Raw genomic sequence first — 10,453 nt, 5'->3', positions numbered from 1 at the left:
GGTAGAGAGGGAGGGAGCGACGGTAGGGAGGGAGGGAGCGGCGGTAGGGAGAGAGCGACGGTAGGGAGGGAGGGAGCGACGGTAGGGAGAGAGAGCGATGGTAGGGAGGGAGGGAGCGACGGTAGAGAGGGAGGCAGCGACGGTAGGGAGGGAGGGAGCGACGGTAGGGAGAGAGCGACGGTAGGGAGGGAGCGAGCGACGGTAGGGAGGGAGGGAGCGACGGTAGAGAGGGAGGCAGCGACGGTAGGGTGAGAGCGACGGTAGGGAGGGAGGGAGCGACGGTAGGGAGAGAGAGCGATGGTAGGGAGGGAGGGAGCGACGGTAGGAAGGGAGGGAGCGACGGAAGGGAGGGAGGGAGTGACGGTAGGGAGGGAGGGAGCGACGGAAGGGAGGGAGGGAGCGACGGTAGGGAGGAAGCGACGGTAGGGAGGGAGCGAGCGACGGTAGGGAGGGAGGGAGCGACGGTAGGGAGGGAGGGAGCGACGGTAGGGAGGGAGGGAGCGACGGTAGGGAGGGAGGGAGCGACGGTAGGGAGGGAGCGACGGAAGGGAGGGAGGGAGCGACGGAAGGGAGGGAGGGAGCGACGGTAGGGAGGGAGGGAGCGACGGTAGGGACGGACCGAACGACGGTAGGGAGGGAGGGAGCGACGGTAGGGAGGGAGGGAGCGACGGTAGGGAGGGAGGGAGCGACGGTAGGGAGGGAGGGAGCGACGGTAGGGAGGGAGGGAGCGACGGTAGGGACGGAAGGAGCGACGGTAGGGAGGGAGGGAGCGACGGTAGGGAGGGAGGGAGGGAAGGTAGGGAGGGAGCGACGGAAGGGAGGGAGGGAGCGACGGAAGGGAGGGAGGGAGCGACGGTAGGGAGGGTGGGAGCGACGGTAGGGAGGGAGCGAACGACGGTAGGGAGGGAGGGAGAGACGGTAGGGAGGGAGGGAGCGACGGTAGGGAGGGAGGGAGCGACGGTAGGGAGGGAGGGAGCGACGGTAGGGACGGAAGGAGCGACGGTAGGGAGGGAGCGACGGTAGGGAGGGAGGGAGCGACGGTAGGGAGGGAGGGAGCGGCGGAAGGGAGGGAGGGAGCGACGGAAGGGAGGGAGGGAGCGACGGTAGGGAGGGAGCGACGGTAGGGAGGGAGGGAGTGACGGTAGGGAGGGAGCGACGGGAGGGAGGGAGCGACGGAAGGGAGGGAGGGGACGACGGTAGCGAGGGAGAGACCGACGGTAGGGAGGGAGGGAGCGACGGTAGGGAGAGAGGGAGCGACAGAAGGGAGGGAGGGACGGTAGGGAGGCCACGACCCTCCTGCAACCCACGACCCTCCTGCAGTCCACGACCCTCCTGCAACCCACGCCCCTCCTGCAGCCCACGACCCTCCTGCAACCCACGCCCCTCCTGCAACACTCAGTAGCACCAGTTCCTAGTAACCAGTAACCAGTTACCAGTAGTATGACTCACTACCAAGCGTCTGTGTGAATCACTTGTTATTCACTGTTCAGCTGACCTAGCATGTTTTGAATGCCGCTACCCTCCGAGGCACTCAGCGAGACAGGTGAAGTAGAGACGTTAGGATAGATGCCAGGTCAAGGCTTGGTGCTCCACTTATATTCCATCCAATATACTAGAACATCCAACGTGAGTGGTATTACCCAATCCACGTTATCGAACCCCTACATGACACCACACCTCTCCTGCAACTCACGCCCCTCCTGCAACTCACGCCCCTCCTGCAACCCACGCCCCCTCCTACAACCTACCCCTCTCCTGCAACCAAAGCCTCCTGCAATCCACGCCTCCTGCAACCCACGCCCCTCCTGCAGCAGACGACCCTCCTGCGACCCACGACCCTCCTGCAACCCACGCCCCATCCTACAACCTACGCCCCCTCCTGCAACCCACGCCCCCGCTTGCAACCCACGCCCTCGCTTGCAACCCACGCCCCTCCTGCAACCCAGGTCTCTCCTGCAACCAACGCCTCTCCTGCAACCAATGCCTCTCCTGCAACCAACGCCACTCCTGCAACCCACGCTCCCTCCTGCAACCAACGCCTCCTGCAACCCACGCCCCTTCTGAAACCCACGCCCCCTTCTGCAACCCAGGCCTCTCCTGCAACCAACGCCCCTCCTGCAACCCATCCAAGTGGAGCAGACTAAGGGGAGGTTGTTGGCTGGGTTGGACAGAGCAAAAACCAGACAGATTATGGTCATAAGAACGACCGTAAAAGGTTATATTGAGATGTTAGGTAGCAAGCGAAAGAGGAAGATGGGAGGGGAACACCAGTAATGGTAGGAAGGGAACACCAGGGATGGTCGGAAGGGATCACCAGGAATGGTAGGAAGGGAACACCAGGGATGGTAGGAAGGGAATGCCTGGGATGGTAAGAAGGGAACACCAGGGATGGTAGGAAGGGAACACAAGGAATGGTAGGAAGGGAACACCAGGGATGGTAGGAAGGGAACACCAGGGATGGTAGGAAGGGAACACCAGGGATGGTAGGAAGAGAACACCAGGGATGGTAGGAAGGGAACACCAGGGATGGTAGGAAGGGAACACCAGGGAAGGTAGGAAGGGAACACCAGGGATGGTAGGAAGAGAACACCAGGGATGGTAGGAAGGGAACACCAGGGATGGTAGGAAGGGAACACCAGGGATGGTAGGAAGGGACCACCAGGGATGGTAGGAAGGGAACACCAGGGATGATAGGAAGGGAACACCAGGGATGGTAGGAAGGGAACACCAGGGATGGTAGGAAGGGAACACCAGGGATGGTAGGAAGGGAACACCAGGGAAGGTAGGAAGGGAACACCAGGGATGGTAGGAAGGGAACACAAGAGATGGTCGGAATGGAACACCAGGATTGGTTGGAAGGGAACACCAGGGATGGTAGGAAGGGAACGCCTGCGATGGTAGGAAGGGAACACCGGGGATGGTAGGAAGGGAACACCAGGGATGATAGGAAGGGAACACCAGGGAGGGTAGGAAGGGAACACCAGGGATGGTAGGAAGGGAACACCAGGGATGGTAGGAAGGGAACACCAGGGAGGGTAGGAAGGGAACACCAGGGATGGTAGGAAGGGAACACCAGGGATGGTAGGAAGGGAACACCAGGGATGGTAGGAAGGGAACACCAGGGATGGTAGGAAGGGAACACCAGGGATGGTAGGAAGGGAACACCAGGGATGGTAGGAAGGGAACGCCTGGGATGGTAGGAAGGGAACACCAGGGATGGTAGGAAGGGAACACCAGGGATGGTAGGAAGGGAACACCAGGGATGGTAGGAAGGGAACACCAGGGATGGTAGGAAGGGAACACCAGGGATGGTAGGAAGGGAACACCAGGGATGGTAGGAAGGGAACACCAGGGATGGTAGGAAGGAAGGACAGGAAAGGAGAAGAGCTAGTAAGGAAAGGGGAATACCTAGGAAGAGAGAGAGAGGAGAGAGATGGAAAGGGAATGAAATGAGAGAGGGCAGGAAGAAACGATAAAACTTCGTGGAGAGGAAGAAAGGAGTTGAGAAAACGAGAGAGAGAGAGAGAGAGAGAGAGAGAGAGAGAGAGAGAGAGAGAGAGAGAGAGAGAGAGAGAGAGAGAGAGAGCTAGGAGAGGGAAAGAGGCAGCAAGAAGGGGAAATGTCTTTGAAGATAGAGTAGAGGGAAGGGGAAGGAGGTGGAAATGAGAGGGGAAAATGGCGGAGGAAAACAAGACACTCAGAACACAGAAGAGAAGGAAGAGAAACTCAGAACACAGAAGAGAAGGAAGGAAGACACAGAACAGAGAAGAGAAGGAATGAGGAGACAGAACAGAGAAGAGAAGGAAGGAAGAGACACTCAGAACACAGAAGAGAAGGAAGGAAGAGACACTCAGAACACTGAAGAGAAGGAAGGAAGAGACAATCAGAACACAGAAGAGAAGGAAGGAAGAGACACTCAGAACACAGAAGAGAAGGAAGGAAGAGAAACTCAGAACACATAAGGGAAGGAAGGAAGAGACACTCAGAACAGAGAAGAGAAGGAAGAGAAACTCAGAACACAGAAGAGAAGGAAGGAAGAGAAACTCAGAACACAGAAGAGAAGGAAGGAAGAGACACTCAGAACAGAGAAGAGAAGGAAGAGAAACTCAGAACACAGAAGAGAAGGAAGGAAGAGAAACTCAGAACACAGAAGAGAAGGAAGGAAGAGAAACTCAGAACACAGAAGAGAAGGAAGGAAGAGAAACTCAGAACACATAAGGGAAGGAAGGAAGAGACATTCCGAACAGAGAAGAGAAGGAAGGAAGAGACAGAACAGAGAAGAGAAGGAAGGAAGAGACACTCAGAACAGAGAAGAGACGGAAGGAAGAGACAGAACAGAGAAGAGAAGGAAGAAAGAGAAACTCAGAACACAGAAGAGAAGGAAGGAAGAGACACTCAGAACAGAGAGGAGAAGAAAGGAAGAGACACTCAGAACAAAGAAGAGAAGGAAGGAAGAGACACTCAGAACAGAGAAGAGAAGGAAGGAAGAGACAGAACACAGAAGAGAAGGAAGAGAAACTCAGAACACAGAAGAGAAGAAAGGAAGAGACACTCAGAACACAGAAGAGAAGGAAGGAAGAGACACTCAGAACAGAGAGGAGAAGGAAGAGACACTCAGAACAGAGAAGAGAAGGAAGGAAGAGACACTCAGAACAGAGAAGAGAAGGAAGGAAGAGACAGAACACAGAAGAGAAGGAAGGAAGAGAAACTCAGAACACAGAAGAGAAGGAAGGAAGAGACACTCAGAACAGAGAAGAGAAGGAAGGAAGAGACAGAACAGAGAAGAGAAGGAAGGAGGAGACAGAACAGAGAAGAGAAGGAAGGAAGAGACAGAACAGAGAAGAGAAGGAAGGAAGACACAGAACAGAGAAGAGAAGGAGGGAGGAGACAGAACAGAGAAGACAAGGAAGGAAGAGAAACTCAGAACACAGAAGAGAAGGAAGGAAGAGACACTCAGAACAGAGAGGAGAAGGAAGGAAGAGACACTCAGAACAGAGAAGAGAAGGAAGGAAGAGACACTCAGAACAGAGAAGAGAAGGAAGGAAGAGAGAGAACAGAGAAGAGAAGGAAGGAAGAGACACTCAGAACAGAGAAGAGAAGGAAGGAAGAGACACTCAGAACAGAGAGGAGAAGGAAGGAAGAGACACTCAGAACAGAGAAGAGAAGGAAGGAAGAGACACTCAGAACAGAGAAGAGAAGGAAGGAAGAGAGAGAACACAGAAGAGAAGGAAGGAAGAGAAACTCAGAACACAGAAGAGAAGGAAGGAAGAGACACTCAGAACAGAGAAGAGAAGGAAGGAAGAGACACTCAGAACAGAGAGGAGAAGGAAGGAAGAGACACTCAGAACAGAGAAGAGAAGGAAGGAAGAGACACTCAGAACAGAGAAGAGAAGGAAGGAGACAGAACACAGAAGAGAGAAGGAAGAGACACTCAGAACATAGAAGAGAAGGAAGGAAGAGACACTCAGAACAGAGAGGAGAAGGAAGGAAGAGACACTCAGAACAGAGAAGAGAAGGAAGGAAGAGACACTCAGAACAGAGAAGAAAAGGAAGGAATAGACACTCAGAACAGAGAAGAGAAGGAAGGAAGAGACACTCAGAACACAGAAGAGAAGGAAGGAAGACACAGAACAGAAAAGAGAAGGAAGGAGGAGACAGTCAGAACACAGAAGAGAAGGAAGGAAGACACAGAACAGAAAAGAGAAGGAAGGAGGAGACAGTCAGGACACAGAAGAGAAAGAAGGAAGAGACAGAACAGAGAAGACAAGGAAGGAGGAGACAGTCAGAACACAGAAGAGAAGGAAGGAGGAGACACTCAGAACACAGAAGAGAAGGAAGGAAGAGACACTCAGAACAGAGAAGAGAAGGAAGGAAGAGACAGAACAGAGAAGAGAAGGAAGGAGGAGACAGAACAGAGAAGAGAAGGAAGGAAGAGACAGAACAGAGAAGAGAAGGAAGGAAGACACAGAACAGAGAAGAGAAGGAGGGAGGAGACAGAACAGAGAAGACAAGGAAGGAAGAGAAACTCAGAACACAGAAGAGAAGGAAGGAAGAGACACTCAGAACAGAGAGGAGAAGGAAGGAAGAGACACTCAGAACAGAGAAGAGAAGGAAGGAAGAGACACTCAGAACAGAGAAGAGAAGGAAGGAAGAGAGAGAACAGAGAAGAGAAGGAAGGAAGAGACACTCAGAACAGAGAAGAGAAGGAAGGAAGAGACACTCAGAACAGAGAGGAGAAGGAAGGAAGAGACACTCAGAACAGAGAAGAGAAGGAAGGAAGAGACACTCAGAACAGAGAAGAGAAGGAAGGAAGAGAGAGAACACAGAAGAGAAGGAAGGAAGAGAAACTCAGAACACAGAAGAGAAGGAAGGAAGAGACACTCAGAACAGAGAAGAGAAGGAAGGAAGAGACACTCAGAACAGAGAGGAGAAGGAAGGAAGAGACACTCAGAACAGAGAAGAGAAGGAAGGAAGAGACACTCAGAACAGAGAAGAGAAGGAAGGAGACAGAACACAGAAGAGAGAAGGAAGAGACACTCAGAACATAGAAGAGAAGGAAGGAAGAGACACTCAGAACAGAGAGGAGAAGGAAGGAAGAGACACTCAGAACAGAGAAGAGAAGGAAGGAAGAGACACTCAGAACAGAGAAGAAAAGGAAGGAATAGACACTCAGAACAGAGAAGAGAAGGAAGGAAGAGACACTCAGAACACAGAAGAGAAGGAAGGAAGACACAGAACAGAAAAGAGAAGGAAGGAGGAGACAGTCAGAACACAGAAGAGAAGGAAGGAAGACACAGAACAGAAAAGAGAAGGAAGGAGGAGACAGTCAGGACACAGAAGAGAAAGAAGGAAGAGACAGAACAGAGAAGACAAGGAAGGAGGAGACAGTCAGAACACAGAAGAGAAGGAAGGAGGAGACACTCAGAACAGAGAAGAGAAGGAAGGAAGAGACAGTCAGAACAGAGAAGAATGGTGGGAGGAAAGTGTTGATGTTAGGGAGGTGGACCGTCCAGGTAGGTTCCTTGACGCTGGTGAGGGGCTCTTGATCTAGGGAACTGGATCTCTGCTCCGGTTCCTTGAATTGAGCCTGAATATCTTCCATCTCCCCCCCCCACCTGCGGTGTATAATCCTACGGATTTAGCGCTCCCCCATAATTATAATAATTATAATAATAGGGAGGTGGAAGTGTGGAAATAAAAAAAATAATTGAAAAGGAAAATAAAAATGTGACAAATTAATGAAAAAAGTTAAGAAAATGGCGGGAGAGAAACTGTTGTATATGTAACATATATACAGTTACATATATACAGTTACATATATACAGTTACATATATACAGTAACATATATACAGTAACATATATACAGTAACATATATACAGTAACATATATACAGTAACATATATACAGTTACATATATACAGTTACATATATACAGTAACATATATACAGTAACATATATACAGTTACATATATACAGTAACATATATACAGTAACATATATACAGTTACATATATACAGTAACATATATACAGTAACATATATACAGTTACATATATACAGTAACATATATACAGTTACATATATACAACATATATACAGTAACATATATACATTAACAGTAACATATATATATATATACTAACATATATACAGTAACATATATACAGTAACATATATACAGTAACATATATACAGTTACATATATACAGTAACATATATACAGTAACATATATACAGTAACATATATACAGTAACATATATACAGTAACATATATACAGTAACATATATACAGTAACATATATACAGTAACATATATACAGTAACATGCAGTAACATATATACAGTAACATTTATACAGTAACATACAGTAACATATACAGTAACATATATATACTAACATATATACATTAACATATATACAGTTACATATATACAGTAACATATATACAGTAACATATATACAGTTACATATATACAGTAACATATATACAGTAACATATATACAGTAACATATATACAGTTACATATATACAGTAACATATATACAGTAACATATATACAGTAACATATATACAGTAACATATATATACTAACATATATACATTAACATATATACAGTTACATATATACAGTAACATATATACAGTAACATATATACAGTTACATATATACAGTAACATATATACAGTAACATATATACAGTAACATATATACAGTTACATATATACAGTAACATATATACAGTAACATATATACAGTTACATATATACAGTAACATATATACAGTAACATATATACAGTAACATATATACAGTAACATATATATACTAACATATATACATTAACATATATACAGTAACATATATACAGTAACATATATACAGTTACATATATACAGTAACATATATACAGTAACATATATACAGTAACATATATACAGTTACATATATACAGTAACATATATATACTAACATATATACAGTAACATATATACAGTAACATATATATACTAACATATATACAGTAACATATATACAGTTACATATATACAGTTACATATATACAGTAACATATATACAGTAACATATATACAGTAACATATATACAGTAACATATATATACTAACATATATACATTAACATATATACAGTTACATATATACAGTAACATATATACAGTTACATATATACAGTAACATATATACAGTAACATATATATACTAACATATATACATTAACATATATACAGTAACATATATACAGTAACATATATATATTAACATATATACAGTAACATATATACAGTAACATATATACAGTAACATATATACAGTAACATATATACAGTAACATATATACAGTAACATATATATACTAACATATATACAGTAACATATATATACTAACATATATACAGTAACATATATATACTAACATATATACAGTAACATATATATACTAACATATATACAGTAACATATATACAGTAACATATATACAGTAACATATATACAGTAACATATATATACTAACATATATACAGTAACATACAGTAACATATATACAGTAACATACAGTAACATATATACAGTAACATATATACAGTAACATATGTTCAGTAACATATATACAGTAACATATATACAGTAACATACAGTAACATATATACAGTAACATACAGTAACATATATACAGTAACATATATACAGTAACATATATACAGTAACATACAGTAACATATATACAGTAACATATATACAGTAACATACAGTAACATATATACAGTAACATACAGTAACATATATACAGTAACATATATACAGTAACATACAGTAACATATATACAGTAACATACAGTAACATATATACAGTAACATATATACAGTAACATATATACAGTAACATATATACAGTAACATATATATACTAACATATATACAGTAACATATATACAGTAACATATATACAGTAACATATATACAGTAACATATATACAGTAACATGCAGTAACATATATACAGTAACATTTATACAGTAACATATACAGTAACATATATACCGTAACATATATACAATAAGATATATACATAAGAACATAAGAACGAAGGAACACTGCAGAAGGCCTACTGGCCCATGCGAGGCAGGTCCAAGTCTCCTACCGGCTTAAGCCAATGCACACAACCGAGTCAGGTCAGGTCACATTGACTTAAGGGAGGAACACGGCAACCGACCTGTTAGCACAAGCTATGAGGTCTAACTCACACCCACCCACATCCACTCATGTATTTATCCAACCTATTTTTAAAGCTACACAACGTTCTGGCCTCTATAACTGTACTCTGGAGTTTGTTCCACTCATCCACAACTCTATTACCAAACCAGTACTTTCCTATATCCTTCCTGAATCTGAATTTTTCCAACTTAAAACCATTGCTGCGAGTCCTGTCTAGGCTAGATATTTTCAGCACACTATTTACATCCCCTTTATTTATTCCTATCTTCCATTTATACACCTCAATCATATCCCCCCTAATTCTACGTCTTTCTAGAGAGTGCAGATTCAGGGCCCTTAGTCTATCCTCATAGGGAAGGTTTCTGATACATGGGATCAACTTTGTCATCCTCCTTTGTACATTTTCCAGAGCATTTATATCCATTCTGTAATACGGTGACCAAAACTGTGCAGCATAATCTAAATGAGGCCTAACCAAGGATGTATAGAGTTGAAGAACAACCTGAGGACTCCTATTATTTATGCTTCTTGATATGAAGCCAAGGATTCTATTAGCTTTATTGCGAACACTTATGCACTGTTGTCTTGGTTTCAGATTACTGCTAACCAGAACTCCTAAATCTTTTTCGCAATCCGTAATATTAAGATCTACATTATTTAGTTTATATGTGGCATATTTATTGTCCTGTCCTACATTTAGAACTTTGCATTTGTGTA

At 44.8% G+C, this 10,453-nt stretch overlaps 1 protein-coding gene across 1 annotated transcript; it reads left to right on the top strand.

Moving 5' to 3' along the window:
* The first annotated feature begins 2,356 nt into the window (after positions 1-2,356).
* Positions 2,357-7,257, top strand: LOC138852705 (trichohyalin-like). Its single transcript, XM_070085034.1, is given in 6 exon segments — positions 2,357-2,368; positions 4,134-4,251; positions 4,868-5,027; positions 5,254-5,836; positions 6,164-6,332; positions 6,335-7,257. Coding segments are annotated over 6 exon segments (1,698 nt in total). The 3' UTR covers positions 6,991-7,257.
* Positions 7,258-10,453: the final 3,196 nt, after the last annotated feature.

This window comes from Cherax quadricarinatus, chromosome 14, assembly GCF_038502225.1.
Source record: "Cherax quadricarinatus isolate ZL_2023a chromosome 14, ASM3850222v1, whole genome shotgun sequence".
Classification (NCBI taxonomy): Eukaryota; Metazoa; Arthropoda; class Malacostraca; order Decapoda; family Parastacidae; genus Cherax; species Cherax quadricarinatus.
The sequence above is the reverse complement of the archived record's forward strand: the minus strand, read 5'-3'. Positions and strand labels throughout refer to the sequence as shown.